Source organism: Pieris rapae, chromosome 21, assembly GCF_905147795.1.
Source record: "Pieris rapae chromosome 21, ilPieRapa1.1, whole genome shotgun sequence".
NCBI classification, from domain to species: Eukaryota; Metazoa; Arthropoda; class Insecta; order Lepidoptera; family Pieridae; genus Pieris; species Pieris rapae.
In genome coordinates this window covers 8,006,113-8,023,580 of record NC_059529.1, presented here as the reverse complement: position 1 = coordinate 8,023,580, position 17,468 = coordinate 8,006,113, and the positions used below count along the sequence as shown (strand labels likewise).

Genomic DNA, 17,468 nt, shown 5'->3' with positions numbered 1-17,468 from the left:
GAAGATTTTTTAATATTTAAAAAGAACGTTTACAAAAGGAATTAATAAAAAAATTGCACATAGTTAATACACTCCTTCAAATAATTTGTCTTGTAAATATATTATTTGTAATAAATTCTAAATCTACGTATAACGTATGCATATGTCTATTTAAGACTTTCAAATACAATATAAAATCACGATATTTAATTATTTCATGATGAAAATCGCTATTGATAGTTACAGATGTCGTTATAACACTGATTCTCAGTATGTTTATTACATATGTATAAGAATTCCAATCATCTGATTTCCTTGGAACCACTCCGTCAATCGACTGCCTTCAATCAACGACGCGTCGGTCACGGCTGTGGTAGCGCCACAAAACAAATAGCGATCAAATGATGGCCAAACATACAGCCATAGAAATGGAGTAAGATTGTAGGAAAAACGCTCGGTTTAGTAAAATCATATAACATGGGCCATAGACACATATAGATTCTCCGTGTCTTTGGTAGCTCTGAGCGTATTTTGTGGTCTGTCTTGAGGTCCGATAATGAAATTCAGCTGCAGGTATAAGTCTGAACAACTCCTTTGAATACTCCATGTTAAATGTGAGAGAAGGTCGTATTTGAATTCGTGTAAGCGGTGATATTTGTTGTTTCGACTACGTTTTTGCGTTCTCACGAGAAGCTTAATGCGTGCACCTATTTTATCATGCCTCCAGCTGTTAGAGGACAAATCTTTGTTTTTAATTTATTTTATTAATTACTTAAGGCGTCATGTGGAACATGGTGTAATCGTTGCAGCTCCTTTCAAACGTTGTGTAAAAACTTGACGATTAAAAAAATGGCGGAGAGTATATTGCGAGTTCTTCTCATCAGTTCTACGCCCTTGATTTAAGAACTGGCTGTAAATGTAAAATTAGAAGCATTTCCTAATCATTTTTGTTTTTGATGTTGTTTGTGTTACCTATATGAATAAATGATTTTGAATTTGATGCAGAGTGACCCATCTCTCTAAACAACGCCAACGCCGGTCATCAACGATTCAAATCGCTCTTCGTTTAATACGATTTACAGATAACATATAATAAATATATACAGTATCGATCAGACGGCGTTTATTTAAGACCTACTAAAGATTATACTGTGCTGCAAACCAATAAAACTGGTTAATTCGACACGGCAACCAACAAGATCTAATATAGAGGGTAGTCTATATATAAAGGCCACCCTCGCATTCTCGACGCGTGACTCGTATGATTCGCTCGAACCATAAATCCATGATACGCGACTAATTTAACCCTATTACCAGAATCTGGTTTAAATTAAACTAGGACAGACACCAAATATTAAAAAATTTGCTAGTTTATTAAAACTACTAGTAATAAACATAGCTAGCTTTAATTCTATACAAATACAGTCAAAACCGTTTACGATGACATCGTTTAGAACACAATACCGGTTATATTGTCCAAAATCAATGGTCCCGGCCCCGCATCGGTTTTTACGACCAAATATTAGAAGTCGCTTCAATGTCGTTATAACAGATTTTGACTGTATTATGAAGACGGTATTGTTAAGTTGTAGCGGATATAATATTATATATAGCGAATATCTGGATCTAATGAACAGATTTTGAAAATTCCTTTACTCATAGACACGTTAATTGTGATTTATAAATATATATTAAAAATGAAAATACATTTTGTAGTCGGATTTACAAAACAAGTTAGGAAAACGCAACACGCGGTAGTTATTGAGTTCCAGAGAAAGGTTGTTTACTTTGCAATGCTTAACAAAAGAAACTAGAATCATTCATGAGGAAGGTTTATGTATGTACGGTTCTTGGGTCATCGGGTGCTTTGAATAATAGAGGATTTTTGTTTTACTCTATTTTAACCACTCGCGTACAATAGAATATAATAGAAATAATGTAATGTTAATTGCTATGAAACGAATCACTGCAATGAATTTGAAATTTCAATGAATGAACAAAAGTTGAAGAGAGTGCCTGCGTCTGGCTAAACTCTCGGGACGTAACTACGATTTAGGATATCTCCACGCTTATAAAACCAAGAAAGCCTGAGTGGGCAAAATGTGTATAATTTTTCAGTTAAAGGGTTATGGCCCGTGCTAAGTTAGTGCAATATAAACTTAAATAGGCTTAGTATTATTTGTACTTAGTAATTAAGATTTGTATAATCCTACAATGACATTAAATTCAACCTTTAAACAGACGTTACATTTAAAGCCAATGTGAATTATGTTTTCTTTGGTCCTATATATAAACAAATACATAAATGATTAAACGAAACAATATAGATAATACACAAACATACGTTCATTTTCTCAATGCTTGGCGTTAAATTGAAAAATTACGTCTCAATCAAAACCTACAATATTTTGTTAGTTTGTTTTTGGGTAAGATTAAGCTATTAAAAGTAAGAAATAATAGATTTGATCAATATGCTCAATATAAAGTTCATTTTGTTATGTACTAATAATTTTTGTACATAGTAAAATGAACCTTAATGCGAAGTAATACACTCATAATAATAATAAAAATCTATAGGTTCATTCCGACTCATTTATATATGGGTTTTTGTTAAATTGTAACCATGGTAACGAAGGGTATTATAGAGGCATTTTAAAAAGCAGTTATTAAGTTAATTTACATCCGATCTATGTCATACAAATATAATTATAAAATACCTCATTCTCCTGTGTTTTATCAGCATGAATCTTGTCCCTCAGGACCACCAGCTCCAATGGCCAACTGGTCAACTCCGCGTCTGGGTCCGATAGCAGCACCTGATAAACGCCATACATATTTTATGCCTGAAGTTCGTTCGATTTCAATAAAAAGTATTAAAAGGAACAACACAATTTCCAGCCAGTTTTAAAAAAGCGTACTAAACAAAAGTAATGAAAATATCTATTATTGACATACAAATAAATTATATCGTTAAAAATCCACTCACATTCATTTTAATTCACAATACAAGACAAATTAAACGGAGCACTGAGGTCCATCAGCTGACCCGGGCTTATCGGGTACTGATTGTAAAAACAAACTCATTATACTATAGAAATATACTGGCCACTAATTATTATGTTTGATTTACCCCTAATTAGTCGACAATAAGTTCAAATTTTCAATATACGTTGTACGTTAATGATCAATAAAAGGATTGGAAGAAGCTTTCATTGTTAAATGTATTATTAATTAAAAAAACTGTTTACTAAAAGCAAAAACATATCACGTATGTCATACAAGTGTAACAATAAATTCAAAAATTAGAATATATTACTATTCGGCTTTTCATGATCAACCGTAACCCCTAAACCTTGACAAAGGACTAACCGTTCACAAATAATGAACAAGAAAACTGATGCAATTGTTCCAATGTCAGACCGTAAAAACCTTCGCGTTCAAGGAATAAATAAATACAAGATTTGAATTATATAATATAGAAATCATTAAAAGACCCTCATCAACACTATGTTTAGCATAAATTAGCTACTACCAGTGCTAATTAAATCATATTATATTGTATCAGAGTGGATAATTAAATTTATTAAAATAAATAAACGAATAACAAAAACACTAGGGCGAGACGGCGTGGTCAAAAACCGGGTCATTCACGCGAAAAATGTCACTTAATTTGGCCATGAGCCAACTATCGCCGCCGTCGCTTTAAACGATGACTTGAAATCTAATTATACATTTCCACAAACTTGAACTCCTAAAATAAAGAAAATGCGGTATTTATGGATGCTTATTGTGGCGATTGTAGACCTCGACAGAGAGGAAGCAGTTTATCTGATTCGGGAATATTATGAGATAACTTACGCGTCGCGCGAGATGATTTCTATCTGGCATTTCACATTATTTTACACACAGTTTATAGATAGCTTTTTAATGTATTCCAACCGTTTCAGTTGGATTGAGAACTATTTTCACTTTATAACCTCAAATTGAAAAGCGCGGCAAAGTTGTGTACAAGTCGAAATCGTCACAACAACTATGGACCTTGCTCCATTTGAGCCGAAGTACGAACCTCGATTTTACTAATGGTACCTTTTACCATTGGCGATTAGCCAGCATCGGCTGCTCCTAGACGAACAAGATTTTTTAATTCCGGATAATAATATAAACATAGTCAACTTTTCTTGAATTTATTTACTGGTATCCCTTCAAGGCCTTCTCAATATAAGACATTTAAAAAATCTGTAGGTACCAAGTGTACCGTTACCGTGGGCGACCATCTCTTCAAACTAATTAAATCATATTTATTTGAAAATAATACTTAATTGATTTATCACGCCCACTAATGCTCTTAGCGTCGAGTAATAGCACCACACCATTTAAAGATATATAAAAACAGTGGTTATATATTCCCACGTGGCAATTTACAAGATGTATACGTGTATACGTGTAAATATTTATTTATTTACATAAATACATTTATTATCCTTTCAGACATGTATGTACTTCTGTTCATGTTCTTATTTTCTACCTTTGTTTATTCATTGGTTTTATTCATTATGACACACTTATAAATTATGACTGCACACAAAGTTATTAATTAATAAGACCTCAACGCTCAGCAAAAAAAATCAATTTCGATTGTAATACGCCTTCTGTGTGGACAGATGCGAATTAGCGTACGCGACCCCAAAGCATTTGGCAACACTTAAGATTTCCTGGTTTGTTGATCTGTGACATTTTGTCAGTTCGACGTTTACACCCATTTACCATGAACATATGTAACTTTAGTTCGAATGTTAAGGATTAAATATTTTGTCATTGTCATTAAATTATTACTATACTTTATCTATTCTTATTTCATGCTACATTCGTAAAACAGCGTTTGTTTCTATACAATTTATCTATATACAACTTACTAAAGCCAGTAAACGTCCCTTTACCGTCGCTATACAGACTTCGTCGCTATTGACTGAATAATGGATTAATGGTCCTTCGATCCGGTGAAACGATATGTAAGAAAATTTTTAAAATATAGAAGAAAATAATGTACATACCCGCAGCTGGTCTTGCAGCTGCTGAACCATTTCTGCGCGAATCCTTTCGATGTGACCCTGCGATGCGAGCGGTTAGTACGTACATGCATGAGTTATACAAAAACACATACCGGTGGTAATACAATAACCTTTAATTAATAAGACAGGAATGGAAATAATTTAATTAAATCGATTCCTTGTATGTTAAATGGTATTTACAAATGTAGAAGGCCATAAATTTTGATTCATCCATAATCATTAAATACATCGTGTGCAAGTACTCTAGAACTTTCCAATCACTTTAGTTAAATTTCACAAAACAAAACAACATCAAAATATTATTTGTAAACAGAATTTAATTTTAAAAACGAAAAAAAGAAGGGCGATGGAGCGTCAATATGAACACGTTTTAAATGGTTTCCAATAATAATGAAAAGTCTATGTAAAATGTGGATGAGAAAGTTATGGCTTCTATGAGAACAGCCTGAAAGAGATATTCATGCAAATGAACCAGTCCACCGATATTTAGCTCAGATCGCCCATCTTTTTGTTAATAATGGTAATCCAGCAAGTGCCCTCTACACACTTTCAGTGTCCACGAAACTATTTAATAAATTCATTTGGGCTGTAATGATATAATTATATGCCGATATCCCCAAGATATGATAACTTTCATTTCAAACAAAATACAGGGAGACTATACATTTGTCTAAGGTAGGATCTCAAAATAATCTTCAATATTTTAATGTAGTCGACTAAAGTTTCTCAATCCCGCAAAAACACAGATGTCTAGACAGCGTCTATTATATTAATAATGTGATTACCCAAAAACATTATCGTTTTTCAGAGATTGATGCCACTAATGTACTAAAAAACGTACGTCCAAAACTAAGACATGTATACCTCCTAATATACGAAATTTATGTGATTTATAAAGCATATATTATATCAAACACATAAAATACACTAAAAAGTTTCGTGGTCACATTTATACGTCACATTTTAATGAATACCTTTTCTAGTTCCGAGTCGATATCCTGTTGGAATGAAAAGTTCCCTTCCGTATTCTCTGTTGTCTGTATGTGAGCCTTCAAATGGGTTATCTGGGTGAAGAAAATTATTATTTGTTAGATCATTAGAAAAACAAAGGCCTAATTTTGTCGCAGAAAAGATATTTTCTTTTCTATCATAGCGGGATCTTTTAGTATACACCCCTCAGGATAAACTTTTTGAGAGTTATGACAATAATATTAGGCTGTGTACGACACAACTATAGATTAGTGCAATTCCCGAAGACGCGCCCCACCAATATTTGGTTGAGGGGATCGCGGGGTGCGGGGAGTCTCCTCAGAGTGTCAGTTGCGAACCGTCAGCGGTTCATTGTAGCGTGAGGCGTACCGATAACATTCAAACGTTGACGGAGGCTAGCTCACATATTCTATGATTCCACAATATATTTTCGATTGCCATGGTAGCATAATGTGCATGGTAGTATAAGGTGCATTTCACAATGAACAATTAGTTTTTGACGGTCATGGTAATTATAGAAAATAACTATCTACGCCCTCAAAAGAAACCTTTAAAAAGAAGATAAACATAAAATTTCCGATACAATTCATTATATTGTACTAATATTGATAACATATAAAATACCTGTTCTTCTAAAGACGCAATTTCCTCTTTATGCCTGATTTGCAGTTCGTTAATATACTGCAAGTGTTCAGTTTTCAACTCTTCTAACTGTTGTTCAAGTTTTTTGTTCATTTGTCGTTGTGTCAATTCTATTGGTGTCGATGTCTGAAATAATATCGAAGAATTCAGTTTTCTAATTAAAATAATAGTAAGTACTTGTGGGTTAAAGACAACTTTTATACACATCTAAGTTAGCCATTACATATTAAGAATTAGTTGCCAAAGTTTTGAGAAAATCAAATCAAGAGAACAAGCATTAATTATTACTATTGTTAGAGACTCTTAAAAGAATATATATGTTTCATACCCAAACTTACGATTTCAATCTAATTGGTTAAAAAAAACTCAAACAAAAAAGGGAGTGTTTTTAGAGATATACCTTAATTCATATAAAAGTTTTTATAGTGTAATACCTCAATGCGTGACGATGGAAGCTCAGCGGAACGTGTTCGTCTTCTCGCGTCTCCCGCACCGATCTCATCCTCCGAGGATCCCGCTGACACGTAGGCACGCTCTCGCCAAACTTCTTCTGAATAGCTGGAAATTATGAACGGAATGTCGATATGGCAATTATTTAAATTGAGCGTAAATCTTTTAAAGAATTTTACTTGAAAGATTAATTTGAGTAAACAATAACAATTAAATAAATAATAAATTCTTTAAAAAATATCCGCACTTACCTCTCAGTCCTTGCAGCATTCAAAATAATATTTATTATTGAAAATCGAGACTTAGAAAAGTAACAAATGATTTGATAATGATTTTTTCTTACCTTCGTTTTATATCAGAACATTTCTCTTCAAAAAACGTTCGTAATTCTTGCATATCTTTCTCGTACTCTTTCCTTAGTTCATCTATATTTGCGTTGCCTGCTTTTACGGAAGATAGCAGATCCCTGAGCCGTCGAGTTTCCGAGGCATATTCTTGTTCATTCTGCTTCATTTGACCCTCTAACTCCCTCACATCCGTCTCAAACTCTAATCGCATTTTTCCAATTTCATCACAGAGCACCGATATCAAGCTTTCCCTCAATTTGTTTCTTAAATTATCTTCTATAAAACCACCAAATTTATTGAGCAATATGGACAACTTATTTTCAAAGCCAGTCTGAAAGTCTTCGGATCCAGCACCGGACTTTAAATCTGACTTCGAGTGATTGACTGTTATTTCCTCACGGTCCATGTCCTTTTCGCTATTTGAGCTTTGTAGAGATGTCGTCCCACTCATAACTGCCGAGTAAAATTTAGTACTGTCATCCTTAAGCATACCTTGATACTTCACGAAATCTGAAAGTTGGCCTTTAATTGTATCATGTTCAGATTGTGAGTGTTCAGCAACAGCATGTTGCAGTGTCTGCACTTCAGAGCAGAGATGCATATTTTCATGTTTAAGGTGTTCACGTTCATTGTTTGATTGCTGCAATGAGATTGTCAATTCTGCAATAAGCTGTTCTCGTTGGTTTATAGCTTCTTCCAAATGCACAAGCTGAAAGGATATATGAAAAGCTTGTAAACATCAACAACAAGGAACTAAACATAAAAAATTATATTGATAAGTATAAATAAAAATTTAAAAACAATGCATTAATTTAAACATAAAATACCTAAGAACTTTTGTGAATTTTAATAAAAACTTTTTTATTTATTTTTACCACTAAATCTCTACTTTAAAACAAAACAGAAACAAATTATAAAAAATTTATTAAGAATGACAGGAAACAAAATGTTGAAGTGTAATACACTAATGTCACATGCAACGGGGATAAGCAGTAGAATTAATATGCAACACACAAACAAGACACAAATTAGACACACACAATAACACAACACACATGCAAATAATACCTTCACAGTATATTCTTCACAGATTGTTTTGTAGTCAGTTGTCATAGTGCTAAAAGACATAGTCTCGTCAGGTATAAAAGATTTTGGCTGGTCATCCTTTTTTTCTTTAACATAATCAATAGTCACTTCTTCAATCAACACATCTTGTTCTTTCTCACTGGTATCGCTAACTAAAGATTTTTCCGGAGATGTTTCATTATATGCTTGATTTGAAAGTTCTTCTACAATAACTCCCTCAGAAGTGTGCGTAAGTTCAGATTCAAATATTCCTTTTATTTTGATTGCTGACTCTGCAGTTATTGGTGTTAATACAGGAAAAATAGTACAGGACTCAGAGCTAATAATAGTTGCACAATCAGGTGGAGAGCCAAATATTATTTTTGTAGACTCTAAAGGGAATCTTGGAGCACCTTTCCCTCTTATATCTAGTTTTATAACATCCTCTGAACTTAAACTCTTGTCAGCTTCAGTTTTAATACTTGTAATTGAATTCCCTGCACTGCTATTTGAATTGGTTTTCAATTTTACATTATCATTTAATGAGTCAGAGAAACTTTTTGGAGATTCTATTTCATATGAGTCTGATTTTTCTCTATGTATATCTTTAGATGTATCAGACGACAATGGCAGATTTACTGGACTTTCATTGCTTATGTGAACATCAGAATATTCAGTATCATAATGCCAAGATGTAGTTGGTTTTTGCTGCTGAGCACTGGGACTTATGCTAGGAGACATCGATTTTTGTAAATGAGGAGAGGCATTTTTTTGCGTTTGTTCATTATCAGTAGGTACTCTAAGAAAATCGCGAGATTGTGACTGCCCCACATCAGACTCAGATACAGTATCTTCAACATTAGAAAGAATTTTCTCGGAAACAGATTCCGCTTCACTAACATAATCCAAATCTGTCTGGTTAAATTGTGATACCTGAATTATATCTTCCCTATTTATTTCAATTTCTTTATCTTCACTCTCCAAAGTAGCGATCTGTTTAGAATGAACGACGTCCGGAAGGACATTCTAAAAATACACAAACTAATAAATTATTTTTACCAAAAATTCGTGACTATAAAAGTTATCGCGATCAGAAATGAACTACAAATAAATTACATATTTTATTCGTGTCTAGTTTGAAATCACAAACACACATTGTAAGAAAATAATTCAAAATCTGTAATTATTTCAAATTTGCTAAGCTTTAAAAGTTGAGAAACTTACGTTAATATCGGATGTATGAGGTAGATTTTGTTCAGTTTCATCCATTATTCAGGCAATTCATACTATATCCATGTTATAATTCGTTTATTTAAAAAATTAATTCCGTTGTCAAGGCGACGTTTTTTTCAAACAATTTATTTAAAACCAACCCAAAACACAAACACAACACAAACACCATTGACGTAATTATAATGTTGCCGCTTTCTAGTTTCTGCAGGAATAGGTCATATGTCATCCAAGGTATAAAGCTGAAGTAGTATGTTTAGAGCTACACGACGAACTTTCACTACACATAAATTTATTTAAGAAATAATTTCAATTAATAACTCAAAAAAATACTAACATATAATAATATTAGTAACCACTCTTTTATTGAAACAAATAGTGGCGAGTGTCCAATTAGTGCAGGTCTCCATGGGCGGCGGTGTCACTAAACATCAGATGAGGCAAATAGGAAGGATCCTATTTGCCTCGTTAAAAACAAAGATGTATAATCATCAAATATCAGTTTTTTCGCAAAATGTAATCTTTCAATAAATGTCAAACTTAATGGTCCGAGATCCCACTGCAGGATTGGTGCGTTCATCGAGTTTTTGCTTAAAACCAAATTTTTGTGTTTATTTATAATTAGAAGAATATATATTTACTAGGTTGCCTATCAAAATTTGGCCGCCAATATTTTTAATTAAATTATTTTGAATTGATTTTTGGTAAAAGATTACGTTCATTTAATTTTTATATAAAATAACGTCTACATCACGGTAATTAATATGAAGATTCTAAAAAATCACGGTTGCCGTTGCGCACATGGCCGCACCTCTTTGCAGCCAAGTGTAAACAGGTATGATTTCGATATATTTATACGTTTATAACGGATATCTATTAATTATATGTCAAATTGAAGCTAATTTTTTTCTATTAATTTTCATATAAGGGTGCCTAATTATATCTGGCCGCAAATAAGGGTTGCTGGCGGTTAAAGATGATAAATATTTGAGGTAGAGTGAAAGAGAGTTAGCGCGTAACGCGTTTGTCAGACAAGGACAGCGGTTGCCGACTGTGCGACGCTTTTAAGCCATAGCACATCCAAAATCATTAGTAGAGTCAATTGTAAATAAATGGTCATAATATTTATATTTTTTTACGACGAAACAATAACATTAGCGAGCACTTTTGGAATTAAAGTCGAGTACATTGCTTTTTTCGTTACACAAAAAATACGACTTCATCTTTATCAATTTTATTTTACGTTAATTAATAAAATAATATATTTTTAGATGCACAAATAAAACAACTATGTAAATATAAAACGTTGTTTATTACGAACTTCAAAACAGCGTGGATTTTCTGTTAGAATAAAAATGCCGAATCTGTTCAGTTGAGAACACTAACATTCGACGCATGCGCAATGGCTTAAAAGCGTCGCACAGTCGGCAACCACTGTCCTTGTCTGACAAACGCGTTACGCGCTAACTCTCTTTCACTCTACCTCAAATATTTATCATCTTTAACCGCCAGCAACCCTTATTTGCGGCCAGATATAATTAGGCACCCTTATATGAAAATTAATAGAAAAAAATTAACTTCAATTTGACATATAATTAATAGATATCCGTTATAAACGTATAAATATATCGAAATCATACCTGTTTACACTTGGCTGCAAAGAGGTGCGGCCATGTGCGCAACGGCAACCGTGATTTTTTAGAATCTTCATATTAATTACCGTGATGTAGACGTTATTTTATTTAAAAATTAAATGAACGTAATCTTTTACCAAAAATCAATTTAAAATATTGGCGGCCAAATTTTGATAGGCAACCTAGTATAATATATATTCTCTTAATTATAAATAAACATAAAAATTTGGTTTTAAACAAAAACTCGATGAACGCACCAATCCTGCAGTGGGATCTCGGACTATAATAATTAACCTATTAAATTTACAATTGCATTTCTTTTTTTGCAAGCTGTACTTTTCTATTCTGGATGACGTCACGTGGCTCTTAATGTGACAAGGTTCCTGCGCATTAGCAATTTGCGAGAATTATATATTTTCATATAACCTAATATAATAAAGTAACCCTTTAGCTAACATAAATTAATATAAAAAAAGAATAATGGTCATTTATAGGTAGGATGTATTTTTAAAATTACATGACCATGAATATTTACTGCAAGTACTTTAGTTGAATATTCTTACTGACTTTTATGTATAACAAATCAAACAACTTTTATTAATTCAAGTATGTAGTTTATTGTTATTTACATAATTATAATATTTAGTCATCTTTAAAATATTACAATAATCTTTGTATCGATCAACTCTAAGAAGCAAATAAGGCTAGTTATACTTTAGAAGCTCATTTAGTTACAAAAATTTGACTTTACGGTATTGTTAAATAGCAACAAACAACGCTCCGAAAACCAAGAAAACCTAATTTAATGTTGGTTTAAACTTGATTTTCATATAAAAGTAATAATTTAAGCCTTAATTATCTTCTTATATTACTCAGGCTAGATAATTATTCATTATATAGTGTGGTTAACTACCATACAAATAAAGTCTTTACCTATATTTTGGATTTATCCAATAGTTTTAAATCTACAACAAAATTTTACCACACATAATTTTTTTACCAATTGGTAAAAAATTCATTAAACAAAAATAAATTTAGTATAATGATTTTTTTTAAATCTAAGCTTAATAGCTAAAGATAAGCTGGTACAAAATAGTGAAGAGAATATTACTATGTACACATAATTTTATTAATATTGGCACATTTCCCCAACTGCATTATACTCTATACAAAAATAATCTTGTATGACATTACTTTTTATGTAGATATTATGTAAACAAGATGTGTTCCTATATTAAATTCTTAGTTTATTTTGAATCTCCTATGTAACTTATAATTTATTAATTGATGCCCAATTTATAAACTCAAAACATGATATATTCCCTATAGAACTTACAGCTTACTTGCAGGACAACTTTCAAGAAAATAAAATACTTTTACAGAAAACTCTACTTTTAGTTCAACTAGTATAACTTGGGTTGATGTTACTATAATATTACAAGCAAATATTTCTGCATGACTCAATGTAACTTAACGAGAAAAATCTTATTACTTTTTCAAACAATTACCTATTTCTTTTGAATTACTGAAGTATTTTGAGGAAAAGTGTGCACATATAATGACAGTATGCTCCATTTTTATTTACTCAGATCACTAGAGCTTGAATAGCAATATTGCATTTTTAGCCTCCTGTGCCCACTCAACCAAATTATAATTATTATTATTTACAATCCTAAAGATGCTGGAGGCCTACAAAATTAACTGCAAACTTTTCCTAATCATTATAATCTGAAATGTGAAAATAGTTCATATACTTGCACTAGCACAATATTAATCTATGAAACATACTGATGCTAAATACCTAATGAAAAAATACATTTTTATTATCATTTCTTGTGTTAAAAATTGTAAACACTAATTATATTGTGCCACGATTTTATATCATTTAACAGAAAAGAGGACAAATTATACAAAGACAAATACTAAGAAAAATGTGCAGTACTCCCTGCTATTTTATACCTACGGTATAAATAATGACCTAAGAAGCGGTTAGGTACATATTAATTTAACAGCCTAATCAGGAACAAAATATATAAAATTTCCACTTCACCTAGTAAATGCTGAAATAAGCCTGAAACAAGAATATCAGATTATATAAATATACCATTTAGATTATAACTTTCCTTAGGTAGCCTGAAAAACAAAAAAACCTTTTATTTTTTGAAATGTTACTATGTACTGTGGAGGAGGTAATAACAGACAAAAAGAAAACTTTAAAACAATTGCTAAACTAATCTTATAAGTTATCTAACTAATCTTTCTGCACCATATAATTGCCAATTCATATGAAAGTGTTATCAATACATAACAAATAAACATAACTGAAAGTGATAACAGGGAGCAACCTAGTTTATATATAATTTATCTAATTTACCTTGAATAATTTTTATCACAATAAAGACACAAAAATAATAAATAAATTAGAAAGCAATTTTAGGCATCTGACTTCGAAATTGGAAGGTTTTTCAATATTCCAAATTGTTCAGAATACAAATTTAAAGTTTAAGCTCAGGAAGCAATAACTATAATTATATAGGCATTATTAAATTTTACGGTATAAATGGTAAGTGACTTCAGTCAGGTGCTTGTAGCTTGATCTCTCTCTGCATCATCTTCTTCCTCTTGTGCCAATAACTGTCTGGCCAGCTGTAATGCCTGGAATTATAATAATAGCTAGTAAGATCTAGTTTTTAATAACTCAATGTTACTTTCCTTTTAGTAACATTGTATTGAACTAATACAACATTATAGACAGTCCAGTATTAGTAAAACCATAACCAGTAAACTATTCATATTAAGGAATTACTACTAAACTCACAAAAATGTCTACATGTTTAGTTATTATCATAGATTTTCAAAAACACCATGATTGCAATCTTTAAATAAGCTAAAAGAAAAAAAATACTATTCACCATATTATACAATTAATTTCCTTAGCTCTTCATTTATAGTCTAGATTTGTGAGTATATAAATCAAAATAATATATAAATATTGTGTGGGAGCCATACAGAACCTAAATTATTATTAGATCATGCAACGAATACGTAATTTTTTTTTAATACCTGGAACTCATTGTAGTGCATTTTTCTCTTCTTTTCGAATTCTAACCTTCGCTGTCGTGCATCCTCTGGCTCATCTTCCTCATTATCACTCATTTCTACACATTTAGGCGGTTTATTCATACTTGCCGCTAACTTAGCAGCCAAAATATTAGCATCTAATTCATCATTTGTTTCCATATCGCTATCCATGGCTTCCGAGTATGGAGTTTTAGGTTCGTCCACTTTCATATGGCCATAATCCTTATTTGGAGGATGAAATGTTTCCATTATATTCATTTCATCGAATCTCTGCTCCTTCGGTCGTTTACTTGTAGAAGGCATTCCTTCCTGCCCATCTACGCTACGAGATGTTTTTAAGATACCCTTTGACGGTTTCTTTTGCAAATTCTGTGCCATGATTTTGCGACTTGTTTTTTTTACTATATCTGACTAAAATAAGAGGAAATTTAAGAAGGATAATTATTTATTTCAAATTACAAAATAAGTCAAGCTTGCTTTCAAGTGTCAGGTTTGAGTTATTGGTTTGAAGTTTTGAACTATTGTGCGTTGACTGTCAAATATTAATATGTCATTATTGGTCTCGACGGTTGACAGTGTGGTAAATTCTAAAGTTTACATTGACATTTGATTTTGCTTGCTTTTTTTTGATAATTGACATTAATATTCATAATTCAATTTTCTTTGGTTTAATACTTTCATTCCATTTTTAGTTTTAAATATTAAATTATAATATAACTAACACACTAATATCAGTTGTATTTTCTTGTTGACGGAAATGCTAAAATAAAAGCGCATAAAAATATGGTGGAAGATACTAGCATAAATTCTAATAAATCTAAGGTACGTTATTCAATTTTTCCATCGGTGGCTGTTGTATAAAACTTTTTTTTAAACCTATATGATGAGTTTATTTGTTAATTACTTAATAAAACAAACCAATTGTATGAATAGTTAAGCTAATTACTTTTATACATTTGTACATTATATCCGTAAACAGAACCTTAGTGCTAAAAACCTATATTGGCGTAAATCCCAGAAAACCTACCTTATCCACCCAGACCTCCAATTTCCAGCTAAAATATGGAAATGCACATTAAAAAGGTGGGAATAGTTATATTCTTTCTTTTAGACAAAAACTGCACGACCAAAAGCTGTATATCTTTGGACAGAAGCTGATGTTCAGAAATGGCTGCGTCGACATTGTAGTGACTACTATAACATGTACTGGGAGAAATTTCATGAGGTAAAAAAAAATGTTGAGGTATAGGTTTATACTTCATGGAATATCATACCATAAAAATCTTAATTTTTGAAAGTGGTAAGTATATGACCAAATAGCTCGCTCTATATAATTCATGTTATTTATTTTCAGCATGACATTACAGGTCGAGCTTTAGTCCGTATTAATGATAATACTCTTCTTCGTATGGGTATAACAAACCAAGAACACAGGGAAGCAATATGGCGTGAGATACTGAAGTTGAGGCTAAAGACTGATATTGTGGAGATAAGAGACTTGGAAAGAAGGCACAATTACTTTAACTATAACATATAAGGAAATAAATGTAGAAATTTTGAAGTATAATATTTTACAGTTTAAATACCATTTTTAAGAAGTTATTTTTAATGTTTTTCTTCACATAGACAGAAAACAAGGGAATTAGGCAGTATTTACTGCTACTTAGTTGTGTGCCTTATCAAAAAGTGTTTATAACATTCTTTGTGTATCTGCATGTTCTTTTACATACTAAAAAATCAAAATTGAGAAATAGTAAGCAATACTTATCACTACATAGTATAAAACAAAGTCGCTTTCTCTGTCCCTATGTCCCTTTGTATTCTTAAATCTTTGAAACTACGCAACGGATTTTGATGCGGTTTTTTTTAATAGATAGAATGATTCAAAAGGAAGGTTTATATGTATAATAACATCCATTAAATAGTGGAGAAGTACTGTTATTTTTGAGGTTTCTAATGTGATGTCGTAAATATTTACATTTTTTCCGCTTACATTGCAAACGCAGGCTGAACCCTACGATTTTTATCCAAATAATGTACAAAATGAAAAGGTCTACAGAAAAGTCCGTGATGGTATATGTCTATCTCTTATGGATAACCCACAATAACTTGTTTTTGTCATTTACTTTTTACGACAAATAATGGCTAATTTTCGAAGCTATTTTAACCAATACAGCATTAATCCTTAACCAATTAAATACCTTGAATACATTGTTCATTTAATATAGATCTCCATTACAGCTTATTTAGCAGCGATCGAACGCGTATATTATCGGAGCTTTCCAGCGACGGAAATAACAATACATAATAAAAACCTGCTTTTCATCAGCATTGCACCCGTGCGAAGCTGGGGCGGGTCACTAGTAAACATTTAAGTAACACTGATAAATTATTGACTGTACATTTCTATCATTTTCTAAAGGGGCGCCTAGTTGGCCCATTTTTTCACAAAAATGTATAGATGCAAGGGTGTGGTAATATTTTTTGTATGTCCAATGGAATGTTTAGGGCATCAACAGGGTGATAGAGCACCAGTCTCTACTAGCTGTGTTGTTTTAGGATTGTTAATCAATACATGCTTAATAGGAAATATCATGTGCAAACATGAGAAAAGGAACATGATCAATCAACCTTGAATGAGCTTCCCATATAAACCTTTCGCCAAAAACTCAACTTGATCTCAACATCAACCTACACCTATCTCTAGGCACACACAGCTAGATTTTTAATGCGAGTGTGTCTCTCTAAACGAAGCAGCCAGAGCCGTGCTGCGGCTAGGACTGAATAACTTGTATTACCTCTCGGCAATGATGCTGCCGACGAACTTGCGAGGAGAGCAGGAAATTATGCCTACTGACCTGTATCCGCTCCTATGAGATATAGGTACATTTTTAGCCATGTAGTGCCTTAAAATGATTTTTGTATTTGCGGGATATAATCGGCTATGATGTAGCCAAATTTCATTAAGAGTAGCCGGTGTA

General features: G+C 32.1%; 3 protein-coding genes across 8 annotated transcripts in view; 1 reads left to right on the top strand and 2 right to left on the bottom strand.

Moving 5' to 3' along the window:
* Positions 1-9,920, bottom strand: part of LOC110993906 (A-kinase anchor protein 9) — a 48,150-nt gene extending 38,230 nt beyond the window's left edge. For 2 of the 4 annotated variants that reach the window (XM_022260309.2, XM_022260311.2), the window contains exons 1-8: positions 9,767-9,920; positions 8,546-9,568; positions 7,474-8,186; positions 7,115-7,238; positions 6,663-6,806; positions 6,023-6,112; positions 5,031-5,087; positions 2,697-2,795 (exon numbers count right to left, since the gene is read on the bottom strand). In XM_022260309.2, the coding sequence (XP_022116001.2) occupies positions 2,697-2,795; positions 5,031-5,087; positions 6,023-6,112; positions 6,663-6,806; positions 7,115-7,238; positions 7,474-8,186; positions 8,546-9,568; positions 9,767-9,811 (2,295 nt within the window). In that variant the 5' untranslated portion in view covers positions 9,812-9,920. The remainder of the gene's footprint in view (positions 1-2,696; positions 2,796-5,030; positions 5,088-6,022; positions 6,113-6,662; positions 6,807-7,114; positions 7,239-7,473; positions 8,187-8,545; positions 9,569-9,766) is intronic. The other 2 variants (XM_022260310.2, XM_022260313.2) reach the window with 2 other exon arrangements.
* Positions 9,921-12,007: 2,087 nt separating this feature from the next.
* Positions 12,008-14,994, bottom strand: LOC110993917 (protein phosphatase inhibitor 2). 3 transcript variants are annotated; one of them, XM_022260339.2, is made up of 3 exons: positions 14,470-14,994; positions 13,979-14,061; positions 12,008-13,477 (listed from the first exon to the last, which is right to left on the bottom strand). In XM_022260339.2, the coding sequence occupies exons 1-2, from the start codon at positions 14,863-14,865 to the stop codon at positions 13,984-13,986; spliced, it is 474 nt and encodes a 157-aa protein (XP_022116031.1). In that variant the 5' UTR covers positions 14,866-14,994; the 3' UTR covers positions 12,008-13,477; positions 13,979-13,983. The 3 variants fall into 3 exon arrangements, with proteins under 3 accessions (XP_022116031.1, XP_022116030.1, XP_022116029.1); XM_022260338.2 differs by having other exon boundaries at positions 13,960-14,061; positions 14,470-14,993; XM_022260337.2 differs by having other exon boundaries at positions 12,008-14,061; positions 14,470-14,993.
* Positions 14,995-15,149: 155 nt separating this feature from the next.
* On the top strand, positions 15,150-16,089 carry LOC110993908 (protein aveugle). Its single transcript, XM_022260316.2, has 3 exons — positions 15,150-15,309; positions 15,599-15,712; positions 15,842-16,089. Exons 1-3 carry the CDS (start codon positions 15,271-15,273, stop codon positions 16,022-16,024), a joined length of 336 nt encoding a protein of 111 aa, XP_022116008.1. The 5' UTR covers positions 15,150-15,270; the 3' UTR covers positions 16,025-16,089.
* Positions 16,090-17,468: the final 1,379 nt, after the last annotated feature.

What these genes read in the sequence shown, in the direction of transcription:
- LOC110993917 (XM_022260339.2), bottom strand. Translation starts at nt 14,865, where the DNA reads ATGGCACAGAATTTGCAAAAGAAACCGTCAAAGGGTATCTTAAAAACA. An exon ending in TGCACTACAATGAGTTCCAG is followed by an intron (nt 14,062 to 14,469) that starts GTATTAAAAAAA and finishes TTATAATTCCAG; the next exon opens with GCATTACAGCTGGCCAGACA.
- LOC110993908 (XM_022260316.2), top strand. Translation starts at nt 15,271, where the DNA reads ATGGTGGAAGATACTAGCATAAATTCTAATAAATCTAAG. An exon ending in TAAATTCTAATAAATCTAAG is followed by an intron (nt 15,310 to 15,598) that starts GTACGTTATTCA and finishes TCTTTCTTTTAG; the next exon opens with ACAAAAACTGCACGACCAAA. An exon ending in ACTGGGAGAAATTTCATGAG is followed by an intron (nt 15,713 to 15,841) that starts GTAAAAAAAAAT and finishes ATTTATTTTCAG; the next exon opens with CATGACATTACAGGTCGAGC.